The sequence below is a fragment of the Schistocerca piceifrons genome, chromosome 8 (genome assembly GCF_021461385.2).
Source record: "Schistocerca piceifrons isolate TAMUIC-IGC-003096 chromosome 8, iqSchPice1.1, whole genome shotgun sequence".
Lineage (NCBI taxonomy): Eukaryota > Metazoa > Arthropoda > Insecta > Orthoptera > Acrididae > Schistocerca > Schistocerca piceifrons.
The window spans coordinates 19,681,412-19,700,677 of NC_060145.1; the positions used below are offsets into that span (position 1 = coordinate 19,681,412).

General features: G+C 43.5%; 1 protein-coding gene across 3 annotated transcripts in view; it reads left to right on the plus strand.

Moving 5' to 3' along the window:
* LOC124711589 (trichoplein keratin filament-binding protein) overlaps window positions 1-19,266 on the plus strand; it is a 313,083-nt gene that overhangs the window by 183,626 nt on the left and 110,191 nt on the right. For all 3 annotated transcript variants that reach the window (XM_047241740.1, XM_047241738.1, XM_047241739.1), the window contains 2 exons: window positions 2,626-2,836; window positions 11,728-12,016. In XM_047241740.1, the coding sequence (XP_047097696.1) occupies window positions 2,634-2,836; window positions 11,728-12,016 (492 nt within the window). In that variant the 5' untranslated portion in view covers window positions 2,626-2,633. The remainder of the gene's footprint in view (window positions 1-2,625; window positions 2,837-11,727; window positions 12,017-19,266) is intronic.

Sequence of the window (19,266 nt, forward strand, 5' to 3'; positions counted from 1 at the left end):
AAAAACTTTTCGCACTTTACCACAGACTGTGACTTTACCTCCTGATTTAAGGGATGGCGCTGCAAGCAACGCGGGATAGCAACTACATCTATTGAAGTAGAGGGCACCACTTCGCTACGCGCCATATCGCTGACGTATTCCAGCCAATAAGAAGCCGTCCTTTGCATATAAAAGTGTGAACCTCGCTAGTTCACGACAGTCAGTTTTAGCCCTGACGACGACCATGGAGGTAGTGGTGGAAAGCTTGGAGATTTATCCTGATTTGACGCGGCATGTACACCGAGAAATTTTTACTCAAATGTTGAAAGAGTTTTCAGCTTACTATCGTCACAGTGGACAGATGAGAGGAATAGATTTACGGTGAGGAGCGTTAAGTGTATTTTACTGACTTGTTTAAACTTCAGTAAATACAGTTGCACCGACTTCTGTTCATACCTATTAGGCAAACCTGAGTTGCTGAATGAAATTTCATCTTTGAAGAAATATGAGTGCAGTGTGGAATCGACAAAACCATAAATTCCTTGTGTTCACTAAGAACTTTTTTTGTAGTTATTGTTACTGTATGTCTTTCTACATTCTGTGTTATAAATGTTACATTTCTTAATAGCAGATTTCTGAAAACTTGAAATGTACTTCTTTCCAGTCTTTCCATTCTTTGTTTGGTTTTGTATACACACACACACAGAAATATCAGTGAAGGCTATAAATGCAGAGGAAGAAGAAATGTTAGCATTAAAAGTGATATTTAACGAGAAACAAAAATTGTCCCACTTTTTGGCCATGAAAATGTATGAAAGTCTTACTTTTGTCCAAAGAAAATATGGTCACCCTAATCGTACTTGTCAGACACAACTAGCTCTTTATTCTCACGAAGTAATTAGTGCTCGCACTGATTCCATATTTCTAGATTTCCAGAAGGCTTTTGATACCATCCCCAGAAGCGGCTTCAAATCAAATTACTGGCGTCTTTAGTATTGTCTCAGTTATGCGACTGGATTCGTGATTTCCTGTCAGGGAGGTCAGAGTAATTGACGGCAAGTCATCGAGTAAAACAGACGTGTTTTCTGGCGTTCCTCAAGGTAGTGTTATAGGTCCTCTGCTGCTCCTTGTCTAAATAAACGAATTAGGAGACAATCTGAGCAGCCGTCTTAGGTTGTTTGGAGGTGATGCTGTCGTTTTCCATTTACTAAAAGATCAGAAGATAAAAAAAAAATATTTGAAAACAATTTATCCAAGATATCTACGTGGGAAAAAATTGCAATCATGCAATTGACTCTAAATAATGAAAAGTGTGGAGTCATCCACATGTGTACTAAAGAGAATCCACTAAATTTCGGTTACACGATAAATCAAATACATCCAAAGGCTGTAAATTCGACTAAGTACCTAGAGATTACAGTTGGCGATAACATAAACAGGAACGATCTCATAGACAATTTTGTGGGGAAAGGAAACAAAAGACTGCGATTTATTGGCAGGACACTTAGAAAATATAACAGACCTACTGAAGCGACTGTCTTACACCACACTTGTACGTCCGCTGCTAGAGTACTGGCGTTCAGTGTGGGATGCGCATCTGGTATGGGCGACCGAGGACATCGAAAAACGACATCGAATAAGTACAAAGAAGGGCAGCTCACTTTATACTATCGGAAAATGGGGAGAGAGTGTCATGGATATGTTTCACCCGGGTAATTGGGGTGGTAATTTTTATGTCGTCACGTTTTCCCTGTAGAGCTGTACCATGGGAAGCAGGGAGAGGATGTTGTTTGGTGGCTGGTAACCTCTTTCAATAACACAAACTGCGCTCCTATATTAGCAGGGTTCTTTATTCATAAAAATGGAAAGTTTATAGTCGTTGTGGTACAAGCTCTGTGTGATAGTCCACGTTAGCCTCATTGCTGGTGAAGTACAAAGTCCACTATGTACACTACTCGGGTCGCTATGTGGTGTCTGGGACTGTCTGCGACTGCAAGTGACTGGGCTGCGACTGATGTATCGGTGCCTCACTGGATGACAGACTGGAAAACTAACTGGGACGCGGCGGCGATCCAAATACTGGCGGCCGAGACGGCGTTGGCGGCGCGCGTCCTGCGAGTCTGTTTTTGGCTTCTGTCGATCTTCTCGCAACCTCTGTGCTGCATGGTGTGCTGGCGCCAGATTACGCCAGCACAGTGATCACTAAAAGAAAGGCGTTTTTAGTTGCAGCGTGACCTTCTCACGAAATTTCAATCCTCAGTTGTTTGCCCCGAAAGCGAAAATATTTCTTGACGCCCACCCAAATAGGAGGAAATGATTATTTTGATAAAATAAATCAGAGCTCGCAAGGGAAGATTTGAGTGTTCATTTTTCCCACGTGCTGTTCGAGGGTGGAATGGTGAAAAAGTAGGATGGACCCTCTGCCAGGCACTTAATTATGCATTGCAGCGTAGTCGTGTAGATGTAGAAAGGGGCACTTGATTGCAAAAAGGTATAGAACCATAGAAGTACACGAATATAGCGAACTATCTGACGAATGTCGCGAAGAGGAAGCAAAGGAGCATTAGAGATTTTTCTGGAGTCGCGGCGACAGCTGTGACTCTTGCAGCTGTCACCTGACCGCTGACCCGGCGTCTTGTGTTGCAGGGTGGGGGATGAGCCTGTTCGAGGGCGCGACGACGGCGCGGCCGCCCTCCGGTCGCAGGCTGCAGCGCCAGGAGGAGGCGCTGGTGCGCAAGCGCAACGCGGAAGACGACCGGCTGCGGCACTGGGACGGCGTGCGCAGCTACTTCTGCGACTGGGACCGCCAGATGACCCAGTACAACAACTGGGCGTCGCCGCAGTACTACCAGGCCAGGTGCGCCCACGGCTGAGGCCGCGCTAACCTCTCCATTTGAACTGAAATATCTGTTGTTGTTGTGGTCTTCAGTACTGAGACTGGTTTGATGCAACTCTCCATGCTACTCTATCCTGTGCAAGCTTCTTCATCTCCCAGTACCTACTGCAACCTACATCCTTCTGAATCTGCTTAGTGTATTCATCTCTTGGTCTCCCTCTACGATTTTTACCCTCCGCGCTTCCCCCCAATAATAAACCGGTGATCATCTAGTCAAGCTGGGCCACAAATTTCTCTTCTCTCCTATTCTATTCAATACCTCCTCATTAGTTATGTGATCTACCCATCTAATCTTCAGCATTCTTCTGTAGCACCACATTTCGAAAGCTTCTATTCTCTCCTTGTCCAAACTATTTATTGTCCATGTTTCACTTCCATACATGGCTACACTCCATACAAATACTTTCAGAAACGACTTCCTAACACTTAAATCAATACTCGATGTTAACAAATTTCTCTTCTTCAGAAACGCTTTCCTTGCCATTGCCAGCCTACATTTTATATCCTCTCTACTTCGACCATTATCAGTTATTTTGCTCCCCAAATAGCAAAACTCCTTTACTACTTTAAGTGTCTCATTTCCTAATCTAATACCCTCAGCATCACCCGATTTAATTCGACTACATTCCATTATCCTCGTTTTGCTTTTGTTGATGTTCATCTTATACCCTCCTTTCAAGACACTGTCCATTCCGTTCAACTGCTCTTCCAAGTCCTTTGCTGTCTCTGACAGAATTACAATGTCATCAACGAACCTCAAAGTTTTTATTTCTTCTCCATGGATTTTAATACCTACTCCGTACTTTTCTTTTGTTTCCTTTACTGCTTGCTCAATCTACAGACTGAACAACATCGGGGATAGGCTTCAACCCTGTCTCACTCCCTTCCTAACCACTACTTACCTTTCATGCCCCTCGACTCTTATAACTGCGATCTGGTTGCTGTACAAATTGTAAATAGCCTTTCGCTCCTTGTATTTCAACCCTGCCACGTTCAGAATTTGAAAGAGAGTATTCCAGTCAACATTTTCAAAAGCTTTCTCTAAGTCTACAAATGCTAGAAACGTAGGTTTGCCTTTCCTTAATCTAGCTTCTAAGATAAGTCGTAGGGTCAGTATTGCCTCACGTGTTCCGATATTTCTACGGAATCCAAACTGATCTTCCCGGAGGTCGGCTTCTACTAGTTTTTCCATTCGTTTGTAAAGAATTCGCGTTAGTATTTTGCAGCCGTGACTTATTAAACTGACAGTTCGGTAATTTTCACATCTGTCAACACCTGCTTTCTTTGGAAATAGAATTATTATATTCTTCTTGAACTCTATCAGCTACAAATTTCTTTTCGTGTGCGAATGGGCGGAAGCTAGCGGCTACCAAATCTGGAAGCGATGGATGTTCCCAAAAATTCGTACTTCCGGATATACGCATACACGCTGCTCATCCGTGTTTTGTAACGTTGTCGACCCACTTCGAGCGTTCCTTTTATCTCTTCCTTTGAGCTTCCTGGCGGCCGGAATCCACACACTCTGCAGATTTACTTGGAAACGTTCATTGGCGGATCGGAATTAATCCTGTGCCCTATTAAAACCAGTTTTAAATACCGATCACCAACCTCGCTTCGAGACATTGTTAAAATGTTCAGTAGTTCGGCATTACCTCCAACGCTAATAAACCTCCTGGAGCAATATAACTGCTTTCAGAAACATTCAGAGATCGGACCTCTCGATCGAAAAATGTACAGCGTTAATAGTTTATACGCCGCTCCCAGCAACGAACGTTCAAAGTCAGTTGGTCAACGACACACAAAGACGCCACACTTCTATGTTCCACAAAAACAAATTGAATTCGATTAAACCTCAGGATGCAAATCACTTGTAGGCCTATCCGGCCCCACCTGCCGCTAGCTGCTATCCCGGCGATCCAATATGAGGCTTTCTGCCTACGGACACGAGATCGCTCGACAGTCACTAAATCCGACCACTCCCCCTGAACTCTGCAAATGCGTCAGTCAGATTGCTGTGCCCATGCTCGGGAACCAGGTTCTTCAGACCTTCTCTCTCAGGTGTCACGAAATTTGCCTGCTAATCGCCGAGAGGGCTGTCAACTGACTTCATTTTACTAGCTGACTTCTCCATTTTATGTCCCATAAACCTATCCCCTCCTTTAAACGTATTGTGGAATAAAGTTCTTTCTGCTCAGTTTCAGTGAGTATCTCTTAGATAGTTAGATATTTATATGATAAACCCATTTTTCTGTAGCACCACACTTCAAAAGATCCTATTCTTGTCTGAACTGCTTATCGTCTACGTTTAACCGACGTATAAGGCTGCGATCCAGATAAAGATCTTCGGAAATTATTTCGTAACAGTTAATATTTATATTCGATATTAACAAATTTCCCTTTTTCAGAAACGCCTTTCTCGCATTAAATATCCCCACTACTTCAGACAAGTTCAGTTGTTTTGCGGATCAAAGAGCAAACCTCGTCTGCTACTGTCAGCGTTGAAACCATACTCGCCGTGGCGGACAGTATCCACAGATGTGCCCACACAGCCATCTCAACAGTGGAAAGAAGATACAGCAGTGTCATTCGACAATTCAGAATATTCATCAGTGTCGAGCCGTGTCCTTATATGAAGTTAACATGGTCTTAGACGTGTCATTGGCACTATGCAAGCGATTTTCGTGGCATTTATGACGGCATGAAGGTAAGGGAAACACAACGGCCTGTGCACGAACAGAGAAAATCAAAGACGCGGACGGGAATCGAACCTGCGCCCCTTCGGTTAGCAGCCTCCGCGCTCAGCACGCAGCCGCTGGCGGTGTGCGCCGCGCGACGCCCTGCTCCGGCGCCCCCGCGTCAGCTGACTGCACTGCTCGCACACGTAGAGTCAGCCGCACGAGGGTCGCCGGCGTGGCTTTCATCCGCGACACGCAAGTCCGTAGCCAGTGCTCGAAAGCCCTGTAGCTATGTAGCCGCCACGTCCAGGAAAGTCTTCGAGAGCACTCGACTCGAATACGTTCTCCACGTACAGTTCAGTAGACCGCCTCGATCTGGTGACTAGCAATCCTCGGCGGGTATCACCATAACAACGAAACCGGAAACAGTTCAAAGCCAGTACGGAAAAATTCGGAACGCAGCTCAAAGTCAGTATGGAAAAATTCACACAAAAAGACCACATTCATATTTCCGTGGAAACAAACTGCGTTTATTGATGTCAGCTAACCCTAGCCAAGTCCGTCACTTTTATCTGACACCACTTCCAGCTGGCTATCGCATCATCCCTGTTCTCTGAAGCCTCTTCTTACCCAGCATGTCTGCGTTCAGTAATCTGCGACGTTCATTGCGAAGAACGGGGAAGTGTGTGGGCAAAATTCGTTCGCCGTGCAGGGGAACGTAGTTTCAAATGCTTTGTAGGCTTTCCGTACCGGAAACGAAACCTCGTCGATCACGAAAGGTCACTAACTCCAGGCTTGTGAAATGATTGCAAACTCGGAACACAAATAGCACCCCAGACTGCCCAAAACTTGTCGCTTCATGCCCAGTTCCCACGGACTCTATTTTGCGAGCTCCAAAATCCTCTGTGCGAAATTATTGTACGTATGCATCTTTGAGCAAACCACAATCAGGAACGAAATGCAGGCATTCTCGTTAGCTATTTCCTGCTGCTTCTCACAACGCTTCTTTAAGGTGCTGCCATCTGGCAGGACACTTCAGAACCTTTCCTGCATCGAATGTTGGAAAAATTACTCACTGTCTAAGGCAGCCCTGTAGGATCCGACCACAATCCACTTAGGAGGATTACAGAAAGATCGTCCAATCAGCTCCAGTTTGCAGAAAGCCTCCTTCCCTCAGAACGTGACCCTTTTGTAGGCAATAGCCAAAGCAAGGGCACACAGGCATGGCCACGAAATGAGGCATTACAGTGTCTCATTTCCTAATACACTGATATGACAAAAGTCAGGGGATAGCTATACGCATATACAGGGTGTTACAAAAAGGTACGGCCAAACTTTCAGAAAACTTTCCTCACACACAAAGAAAGAAAATATGTTATGTGGACGTGTGTCTGGAAATGCTTAGTTTCCGTGTTAAAGCTCATTTTAGTTTCGTCAGTATGTACTGTACTTCCTCGATTCACCGCCAGTTGGCCCAATTGAAGGAAGGTAATGTTGACTTCGGTGCTTGTGTTGACATGCGACTCATTGCTCTACAGTACTAGCATCAGGCACATCAGAACATAACATCATCAGGTTAGTGTTCATCACGAACGTAGTTTTGCAGTCAGTGCAATGTTTACAAATGCGCAGTTGGCAGATGCCCATTTGATGTATGAATTAGCACGGGGCAATAGCCGTGGCGCAGTATGTTTGTATCGAGACAGATTTCCAGAACGAAGGCGTCCCGACAGGAAGACGTTCGAAGTAATTGATCGGCGTCTTACGGAGCACGGAACATTCCAGCCTATGACTCGCGACTGGGGAAGACCTAGAACGACGAGGACACCTGCAATGGACGAGGCAATTCTTCGTGCAGTTGACAATAACCCTAATGTCAGCGTCAGAGAAGTTGCTGCTGTACAAGGTAACGTTGACCACGTCACTGTATGGAGAGTGCTACGGGACAACCAGTTGTTTCCGTACCATGTACAACGTGTGCAGGCACTATCAGCAGCAGATTGGCCTCCACGGGTACACTTCTGCGAATGGTTCATCCAACAATGTGTCAATCCTTATTTCAGTGCAAATGTTCTCTTTACGGATGAGGCTTCATTCCAACATGATCAAATTGTACATTTTCACAATCAACATGTGTGGGCTGACGAGAATCCGCACGCAATTGTGCAATCACGTCATCAACACAGATTTTGTGTGAACGTTTGGGCAGGCATTGTTGGTGATGTCTCGATTGGGTCCCATGTTCTTCCACCTATGCTCAATGGAGCACGTTATCATGATTTCATACGGGATACTCTACCTGTGTTGATAGAACATGTGCCTTTACAAGTCCGACACAACATGTGGTTCATGCACAATGGAGCTCCTGCACATTTCAGTCGAAGTGTTCGTACGCTTCTCAACAACAGATTTGGTGACCGATGGATTGGTAGAGGCGAACCAGTTCCATGGCCTCCACGCTCTCCTGACCTCAACCCTCTTGACTTTCATTTATGGGGGCATTTGAAAGCTCTTGTCTACGCAACCCCGGTACCAAATGTAGAGACTCTTCGTGTTCCTATTGTGGACAGCTGTGATACAATACGCCATTCTCCAGGGCCGCATCAGCGCATCAGGGATTCCATGCGGCAGAGGGTGGATGCACGTATCCTCGCTAACGGAGGAAATTTTGAACATTTCCTGTAACAAAATGTTTGAAGTCACGCTGGTACGTTCTGTTGCTGTGTGTTTCCATTCCATGATTAATGTGATTTGAAGAGAAGTAATAAAATGAGCTCCAACATGGAAAGTAAGCATTCCCGGACACATGGCCACATAACATACGAGGGCGGTTCAGAAAGTAACCTCCGATTGGTCACAGTGCGGGTTGTGGGGGGAGTAGCGACGCCATCTGTGCGTTCACGCACTCAACAGGTCAGTCGGCATCAAGCCGTGGTCGAGTGAACGTCGTACCTGCGCTAGTTTAGTTTTTGTGGCAGTTTGAAATGTGTGCTGCAATAGAAAACCCCGTCAAATGTGAAGTGCGTGCTGTCATAAGGTTTTTTACAGCCAAAGGATATTCTGCAGCAGCTATTCATCGTGAGCTTTGTGCCGTGTACGGACCAAGAGTTATGAGTGAAGGAGTTGTCCGTGAATGGGTACGTTTATTTAAAAGTGGACGAGAAAACGTTCATGATGAAGAGAGGAGTGGTAGACCATCATTGGTGACTGACGAACTCGTTCAGACAGTCGATGCAAAAGTTCGTGAAAATCGACGTTTCTCAATGTCGGAGTTGTCTACTGGTTTTCCACAGATTTCTAAGACTCTCTTGTACGAGATAGTGACAGCAAGATTGGGTTACCGTAAGTTCTGTGCACAATGGGTGCCCAAAATTCTTACCGACCACCACAAAACTCAAAGAATGGCCTCTGCATTAGACTTTCTGTCACGTTATGAGGACGAAGGAGAACCATTGTTAAACAGAATCGTGACCGGTGACGAAACCTGGATTAAGTACGTGAACCCTGAGACAAAAGAACAATCAAAGATGTGGGCACATTCAAATTCGCCTACCAAACCAAGAAAAGCCTCGCAAGATTTTTCTGCCAGAAAACTGATGGCAACGGTGTTTTGGGATGCCAAAGGGGTGTTGTTGGTTGAATTCATGGAACGTGGTACGACCATTAATCAAGACGTGTACTGTGAAACAATAAAAAAGTTACGACGGGCTATACAGAACAAACGCCGTGGTATGCTGACTTCCGGTATGGTTTTTTTGCACGATAACGCCCGTCCTCACTCTGCTCGCAGAACAACGGCCCTTCTTGAGTCCTTCAAGTGGGACGTTATCAACCATCTACCTTACAGCCCAGACCTGGCGCCAAGTGATTATCACTTCTTCAAGCATTTGAAGAAATGGCTCGGGTCACAGCGGTTTGATAACGACGAAGAGCTCAAAGATGCGGTCACAGGCTGGCTCCAGGCACAAGCGGGTGATTTTTATGCAGAAGGAATTTCAAAGCTTGTGAAGAGATACGATAAGTGCCTCAATCGCTATGGAGACTATGTAGAAAAATAGTGCAAAGATGTAGTTGTAAGATGTATTTATTAAAATATTTTTATTTAACTTGGTGTATTTTTTTAAATCAACCGGAGGTTACTTTCTGAACGGCCCTCGTATTTTCTTTCTTTGTGTGAGGAATGTTTCCTGAAAGTTTGGCCGTACCTTTTTGTAACACCCTGTATACAGATTGCGGCAGTGTCGCATACACGAGGTATGAAATGGCAGTGCTTTGGCAGAGCTGTCATTTGTACTCAGATGATCCACGTGGAAGGGTTTATGGCGTGGTTATGGCCACACAATGGAAATTAACAGACTCTGAATGCAGAATGATAATTGGAGCTGGACACATGGGACATTCTGTTTTGGAAATCGTAGGCAATTCAGTATTCAGAAATCCATAGTGTCAAGAGTATACCGAGAAAACCAAATTTCAGGCATTACCTCTCACTACCGACAATGCAGTGGTCAAGTTTCACTCAATCACTGAGAGCGGCGGCATTTGCGTAGAGTTGTCAGTGCTGACAGACGAGCAACACTGCACGAAATAACAGCAGAAATCAATGTGGGACATACAACGAGTGTATCCGTTAAGGCAGTGCAGCGAAATTTGGCTTTAATTGGTAATTGGATCTGGCAGCAGACGACCGACACGAGTGCCTTTACTAACAGCACAGCACCACCTCCGGAGCCTCTCCTGGGCTCGTGAGCACATCGGTTGGACTCTAGAAAACTGTGGTCTGGTCAGATGAGTCTCAATTTAAGTTGGTAAGAGATGATGGTATGGTTTGAGTGTGGTGCAGACTCCACAAAGCCATGGATCCAGGTTGTCAACAAGGCACTGTGTAAGCTGTTGGTGGCTCCATAATGGTGTGGGCCGTGTTTGCATGGAATGGACTGGATCCTCTGGCCAAACAAAACAAATCATTGACTGGAAATGATTATGATCGGTTACTTGGCGACCATTTGCAGCCATCATGGACTTCATGTTCCTGAACAACAGTGTGCCATAGCACTGGGCCATAATTGTTCGTGATTTGTTTAAAGAACATTCTGGACATTTCGAGCTAATGGTTGGCCACCGACATCACCTAACACGGGTCCCACTGAAAATTTATGAGACAAAATCTAGAGGTCACTTTGTGCACAAAATCCTGAACGGCAACACTTAACATGATTATCGATGGCTATTAGAGGCAGCATGGCTCACTATTTCTGAAGGAGACTTCCAGGGACTTGTTGAGTCCACACCACTTATTAAAGTTCTTACACTACACTGGGAAAGGGAAGTTTGACGCCATATTAATAGGTATCCAACAACTTTTGTCTCCTTAATGTAAATTACCCCAGCATTATCCGATTAAATTTTAATACACTCTGTTACCCCTTATTGATAATCTTATAAACAATGTCGAAGATTAGATGGGCTGATAAGGTAGAGAAGGAAGTGGTTCTCTGCAGAATTGGCGAGGAAAGGAATCTGTGGAAAACGCTGACAAGAAGAAGGGACAGGATGATAAGACATCTGTTAAGACATTAGGGAATAACTTTGACGGTACTAGAGAGAACAGTAGAAGAAAACACAGGGTGGAATACATATGGTAAATAATTGAGAATGTAGGTTATCAGTTGCTACTCTGAGGTGAAGAGGTTGGTGCAAGAATGGAATTCATGGCGGGCGGCATCAAACCAGTCAGAAGAAAGATGACAAAAAGGGAGAGGAAGAAGAAGAATAAATATTTTCAGGACATTGTCAATTTCTTTCAACTGAGCTCTCAAGTCCTTTGCAGTGTGGCAGATTTATAATGTCACCAGCAAACCTTAAAGTCTTGTAGCAGTCAATAAAAAGTGTAGTGTGTGTTGAACCCCATAGATGTATTTCTGAGTTAGTAGTACGTAAATAGTTTGGTTGTATATATTGAACTTTGTCGTAGATTAAACTTAGAAAAACATTCAGTTACGTAAATATTTATCACGAAGCCTTATTTTCCCAGGGAAAATGAGCATTACGTGTGGACACATTTATACATTCCGTGTCACGGTAAGTTGTCACGAATCTGACATGTAAAAGTAAACTAAGATAATCTAGAGAGACTGTACACTACATGCTTTGGAGCTAGGTTGTCTCCTCACACAGCCAGGAGCGGCTGCAGAAGGAGGCTGCGGAGAAGCAGCGGCGTGCGTGCCTGGAGCAGCGCAGGCAACGCCTCCGCGAGCTGCTGGAGGCAGAGAGGCAGCAGCTGGATGCGGAGCGTGCGGCGGCAGCCAGGGAGCGGGGGCGGGGCCGGGGGCGGCCGCCACTTCAGCTGCAGGAGGCATCGCTGGCGGCGCTTGAGCTGCGCAGGCGCGAGGACGCGGCGCGTCTGCGCGAAGCCGAGCTGCGCCTCCACCACCAGTGGTGCCGCGGGCAGCCCGTACTGAGGCAGGTGCGGGCAGCCACTCTGGGCAGAATTAAAACTGACACTGATAAATGTTCTGTAGCACATCACTATCCAGCCACTGGACAGGAAATTGCACCTGTTCATACATTTCTCCCATCTGATTCCCAGCAACTTCTATAGTAATCTCCACAACAAAATAACACGAATACTATTTAAAGTTAATATTTTAGAATTATTTAATAGATACCACTCACCATTTTCATAGCATAATATGTAAGGTGCTGCTTCCTGCCAGCAGTCTTAAGAAGTTTCTTTGTAACAGTGGATGGAAAATGCTCGCTGTTCTGAGAAAGTCAAAAGCCCTTAAATTAAGTCACCCTCACAGGGCTCAACTGTAACCCATTTAGAAGGATTTCACAGAGACCAGACTGCGACAACCTCCTCGCTATGAGTGACTTTTTGTCATTGGTGCAATTAGTCTCCAATCACACTGGCCACTAATCTGTTACATCTCTGTTTTTCCTTTATTTCTTCAACAGTCAGTTGCTTTCTTGATGTAGATGAATATAGATCTTTTTGAGAACACAGATTTTCATTGACAATTGAGACATCTTTCATACAGTAAGTGGTGTATTTGGATGCAGTCAACTGATCCCTAATTCTAAAATCCAGTGTAGGTAATCTTCAGCTGCCAAAAAGTACAAAAAGAGAAAATACATGACCAATTGTTTAATTTTGCTTTTTGGGGGCTGAGTATGCTGTTGTGAACATGTCCATGGTGAGCTCAGGGACCTTGAGTATTGGAGCTTCTCCTCTTACCTCATGCCACAACTCATCCCATCCCTCCCTCACTGATTCTGTTTATTCTTCTCCTCTGACTCATCAATAATGTTGACTTCTTTGATGTGCACTGAGCTTGCACAAGGACTTGAATTTTTGTCATTAGCTTTCGTCATTTAGGTTAAATCTTACCATCATTTCTGGCAAGTTGGTTTTGGTTGCTAGTACTGGGTTCGATTCTCAACTTTCTTTGTAAAGGCTGTATGGGGCAGGCTGTATGGGGAAAGTCACTAAGTGTGGCATGAATTGCATGGCATGCAATTCCATGTTATTCACCTGTTGTCTGTGATAACGGACAAGTGGCCATATACCAGTGTGGCACCCAACCTCCTGTGTAGGGGGGTGAGGGGTGGGTAGGGGGTGTTGCTAAGTATTCCCTTGACTTCTTAGTGACTGCACTTTCGATACCTGAGTTGTCCACTCTCATCAGTGCTGAGGAGAAAGTGCCCATTGCATCAGGGACTCTAGGACTCCGTGGGATGGTTACCTGTGTCATGTAGCAGTTTCTGTGGCAGGGTACTATTTCCCTGTCAGGATGCCATGAGGAGGGGGGGGGGGGGGGAGTCCCTGGTTGTTAAGTGACACAAAGGTAGGCAATACACAGTGGAGAGATTCTCAACCATCACAAGCTGGTGGCTGTACACATGCAGCAGTTTTGCCTTACAGATGAAATCGGTACAATGCTGAGAGATATAATCCCAAACTGCTTCCTTCCTTAGCTACACTGTGGGAAGAAAACTGGTTTAAGAAACCAGGAGAAGCATATGCACTATAGTACAGTAGAAGAGATAGTGACCCTTTCTGAATGCAGAAACATCGTTCATAGTAGAACAAATAGAATTAAAATTCAGTGCAATCACTTCAGTAGATAAAATGAGAAGTGGATGGTATATTAATCAAAAAGTCAATCTCCCACTCATCTGGAGGCACTGCTCCAGTTTAACATACTTGGTGATCCCTTGTCACAATTACATCTAATAAGACCCTCATTGTGGTGCAAGGAATAATTTGTCATTGTGGCCTTACACTACAAATGGGTGAAGAAATACGGGTTAATTTAGAAACATTCCCCTTGTCCAAAGAAGTCTGAAAGATAGCAGGAGATACACTGGAGGTGAGTTGCACCCAGAAAAAGGAAACTAACTGTCTTTTGACATGATGTCAAACCCATGTGTGATGTTAAAAATACATCTGTATGTGCAAATGACTCATTTTGTAGAGATTATGGTCAACCATTACAAGGGAATGCACCACATGGAGAACCACTGGTTTGCATTAACTGTGTGGAAAGTAGTCCCTTCCACTCAGTGACTTACTAATTCTTTGCAAAAAAACACAAAATACAGGAGCATAATAGTTTTGACCGATTAATTAGTTTTGAAGTTTGGAAGAAATAAGAATGCTTACATCCTGTACAGAGGTTAAGAAAGTACTCACTTTCTCCTCTTGACAGTCCCAATGGTCTACCAATCACAGGAAGAAAAAGAGGGTATTCTGTGCCTACTATTCCTTCTGTATCTGCCTCGACTACCATGTAGTCCCATTCTCCAAGCAGAGCAGTAACCTTCACAACTGATCCCTATTTGGGGAGGGCTACTTTCCATCCTTAGATCCAGCCAACAAATCACCAGCATCCCATGCCTCAGATGAAGGAAGGACATTGGCCATTGCGTAGTCCATTCATCTTCAGTTCCTGAAACCTGCCCAGATATTTCCCAGCAGTAAATAAAACTCCATAATGATTAGAAGAAAATGGAAAGGAACAACTTGACAGTTTTGTAACCTCAGTGGCCATGGGGCTACGGCGTTCCCTACAGAAATTATGAAGGTGGACAATAATTTCTCAACAGGTAAGTATAATCTATTCACACTGAACTGTGGTATATTTTTCACAACTTTCACTGTCTATTAAAATGCATACAGTGATTATCCAGTGGTATGAAAACGTCTGCTTCTGCCATCTTGCTGAACCTATACAACTAATGAAACACTACCCGGGTTGGTATAGCCTTGTGCAAGAAACCAGATTCTCAACTGACTAATGTGGGTATTACAGCCTCATTGATAGAAATGTATGACAGAACGAAGGCTGACTAATAAATTAAGTGGAATGCATATCCCGCACACTGTGTAATTATAGAGCAAACTCAACAGACAGGCAATGTGCCAATAGGAACAGTAGACATATTTTCTTATGAAATGTATGAATAAGGATGAAATGAATATTGTAATAAGCGATGTGATCTCACCAGCAAATGTAGACACCAGGGAATATTTAGAAACTAAAATCAACTCAGATTTACAGACATGATGACTTAAAATTTATTAAGATAGAGGGTGAAAGAATGATGCAAATCATGCTGAGATACATAACTAGACCTAGGTATGAAAAGTTGCAATCACTTGTCTCAACTTACACAGCGGGTAGATTAATCTTGGTGACAAACAATCTGCCTGTAGTTATCAGAGAATTATGTGACCTACCACATCAGATCTACTCAAAAAGATTAGAACATTTAGGTCTACACACCTACACGGACTTGAATTAGAGCTCCATCTCCTGTCACCAGTACTGTATTGAAATGTATTTCACATGACGACTAATACTCACCTCCATACTTTCGTTATTTCCTTGGATAAGCTAGCCCTAAGGCAGTTATTGTAGTTAGAAAAAGAAGTGTAATGATTAATGAAACATTAAAAATGTGTAGTGAATATTTGTCTTGTATTGTAAGATCAAACGAGCAGATATGCTCACAAATACATATGCACAGTATTCAGACCACAGATATTAAAAAATGTCAAGGAAAGTGACACGTGCACTCTCAAAATTTGTGATAGCTATGGAGATAAGTGATAAAAAAGAACACACTCTGGTTTAGCAGGCACACAGATGACGAGGGGGGGGGGGGGGGGGCAGAAGGTTTTAGACACAGTCCAAGAAATTCGCCTGTTGATGAATTATCCAGGGCAATCCATGACTAGCATGGAGAGCTGGAACACCTACTAATGTACAAATGACAGTAACAAATATGTTATAAATAAAATTTCCGTGTAGACCGTCTGCTTTGGATTGCGTAGTAGTGATCTCAATATAGTTACATTAACAGTTAATGATAAAAAATCTTTAAGAAGCAAATTGGAACAAGCTATGTGATACAGTAGCCCACATCACCCGTTCACTGTGTTAGTATAGAGCTAAGTGCACAGGCCCTGTAAGAAATAATACAAAACATACAACATGCACATACCCAAAACTGCCATCTCACCATTAAAGAATATTCTGTGGCCACCTGAGTTGACATATATTACACTGCATACAAGGTGATGCCAGAAGAGAGCAGTCAAAGGTCCATCGATGTAGCCTAACAGGTATAATATAGAAACCTGAAGTCTTAATACTAAGAATTGCTTGGAAAGCTCAAACAAGCACAGTGGGAAAGCTTACTGACAAAATTGGTTAAAGATTGATATTTTGGGATAAACTGTACAAATTACTGATCTTACAAAGAAGATCGAAGCTTGAATCGTTCTGCCCACAATAAAGGCTGAAGACAGATTGGTGATCCACAGCTGGAGACAGTCAGCAGAATATCTATTTTTCAACTCGTCCCAAATGCCAGTCTAGAGGCAGATCAGCTGTGTTCAAAGCTTAGATATGCGTTACAAAGTGAATGCACTAATTATTAACTACACGGTTTACTGAGGAAGAAGTAGCCATAGCCATAAAGAAATTTAAAAAAATTGTAAGATTTCAGGACCGATTAATATTTAAACTGAGGCATTCAAACAAATAGTGCAAATCATTTCATTCCTAACCAGACAGCTTAATGATTCATTAAAAATGGCCAAGGTGCCTGCCAGTTGGAAATTAGCGAAAACTGTAGTAGTCAAAAAGTTCAGGGGTGAAGGTCAGACAAATACTACAAGCTATAGGCCAATCTGTCTGGTTACCATGTGAGGGCTGTTCAATAAAGAATGATCATTATATTTTTATGGTCATAATTTCTCACACTGTAATTGAATCTTACAATGTTCTGTTAGCATGTAACAGATACGCTGTATTACTTTCATTGTTGTTACTTCTACACGGTCCAGTCACATTAATGTGACCACTGCCTATGTTCGATGTCAGTGTGCAAAACCACTGACAGGTGGCGGGTGGCACCACTAGCAGTGGATGGTATGTATAACTTGACGGGGGAGGCACGGAAAATAGTGCAGTTGTTGTTATTGTAATGCAGAAACAGAGCAATTTATCTGACATCCAGAAGGGCACGATCATTGGCTTTTGGCCCAAGGGTGGAAGCATTTCCACAACGGCAAAGTTTTTAAATTGTTCACGTGCTGCTATCTGTCGTGTCTCTTCGAGGACTGTTCGGCGAACGTTGCCGTGTACGGGTCTCCGGAGCAGGCACCTGGTTCATCCACCCATTCTGACAGCTGTTCATCAGCGATGAAGGCTGGAATTTACGTGCCGATACCACAACTAGATGTCCACTGAATGGCAACAGGTGAGCTTTTCAGATGAATCAAGTTTTGTGCTCCATCAGACAGATGCCCATTGGCATGTATGGTCTGAAATCAAACACCCTGCAGCAATCGATGGACGGGTTCGGGGTGGAGGAGGGAGCATTATGGTCTGGGGAATGTTTTCGTGGCATTCCTTGGGTGATCTCATCATTCTGGAAGGCAGAGCGGATCAACATAAGTATGCATCTATCTGTGTGGACCATATTCAGACTTTTGATAGGGAATCACATTAATGTGATTGGATAGTGTAGTTCCTACCTGTGAGAGGTGGACAAGCTGAGATATATTCAGTATCTCCTATCATAGCAACGGAAGTGACACACAGTGACCAATATGTGACTTTGAAATTTTGCTTTCAGCTCGACAAATTTTCAGCTGAGGCCTATGCATTGTTACAGAAGCCTATGGAGAAGATATTCTTCCCTACAGCATAGCTCAAAGAAAGTTTAAATTGTTGAAAGAGGGAAGACGGTCAATTTCAAAGGAAGGTAGGCCCGATGATCCAGTTACTGTTCAGCAAAAGAGGACATCGACACCACTGCTTCGTTGTGAGAGAGGATCAATGAATACTCTCTAGAATATTGGAAATTTCATTGGGTGCCATTCACCAGTTGGCGACAAACAATTTACACTTGGGACACATTTTTGTGTGGTGGGTTCCAAGGCTACTAATTATTGGGAAAAAAAGGACATTTGCTTGTGGGTGTGCATGCAGTTGAAGTTAATGTTAGAGGAAGATCCATAGTTACTTTCAAAGATGATCACTGCTGATGATCACTGCTGATGAAAAGTGCCTACATCATTTTGATCCTGAGAGCAAACAGTAAAGGTCAGTGAGGAAAAGGATTGGTTGCTTCTGCTGGGAAAGTTATGATAATCTTATTTTTTGCTTTTTGTGGAATGATTTATCAGCATGTTGTACTTACACATACATCAATAACTGTACAGTACTTTGGGGATGTCCTGGATGCTGCACCAAGATAATACACGTCTGCATACTGCAAATGTTTTGACTGAGTTTCTTGCAAAAATCAGTGTGAAGTGCACCCCTCACCCTTCCTACAGCCTTCTGTAACCTGAAGAAACACCTTCGTGGAAGCAATTTCTCATCACCAGAAGAGAAAGTGAAGGCTGTGGAGGTGATTCTGAAGACACTTTTTGAGAAGTGGTTTCCAGTATTTTTTTGCAGACTAACAGAAACACTGGGTCAAGTGCGTAATATCTGAAGGAGACTGTTTTGATAAGGACCATCAAAATTATGAGGGGCAGTAAAGGTATGTTCTAAAAAACAGTATGATCAATTTTTATTGAATAGCCCTTGTACTTGTGAAGATCCAGTGACTCCCTTGTGGCAGTTTACAGCTGCACATGGAGCTCCATGGATATAATCAGTGCCAGTTTGATTTTAGGAACTGGAAAATTTTTGAAGATGTGGTCAAGAATGAGACCAAAACAATACGCATGTAGTAAAAAACATGCAGTTGCAATATTAATTTTCATAGTTAGGAGCATTCGACAATTCATGGTGGCCAGAGTTATTTCTGCGTATGTGAGAGCTACAGACACCCAATGTCTGTACTACAGCTTTACTGATTATTGCAGTGGTAGAGCTGTGGAATGGTCAGAAGAGGAATAAAAATTATAAGGTGTGCCAGCAGGGGTCAGTTTGCAGGGTAGTATTTTGGGATTTGGCAATCAACCCTATCTTGTACCTGTTGGAAGATGTCCAAGTCAATCGGGTGATAGGATTTTCTGACAATATCTTCACTCTGGTGTAGGTGATCTCAAGAACTGAGATGGATGTAATGGCAATAAGGTTCTCTCCAACATTCTTCAGTGGTATGTAGAAAATAAATGAACTATAGCTCTACTTGGAACTGTGTACATACTCTTAAAAGGTCAGTGTCTTTTCCTAGAAATAC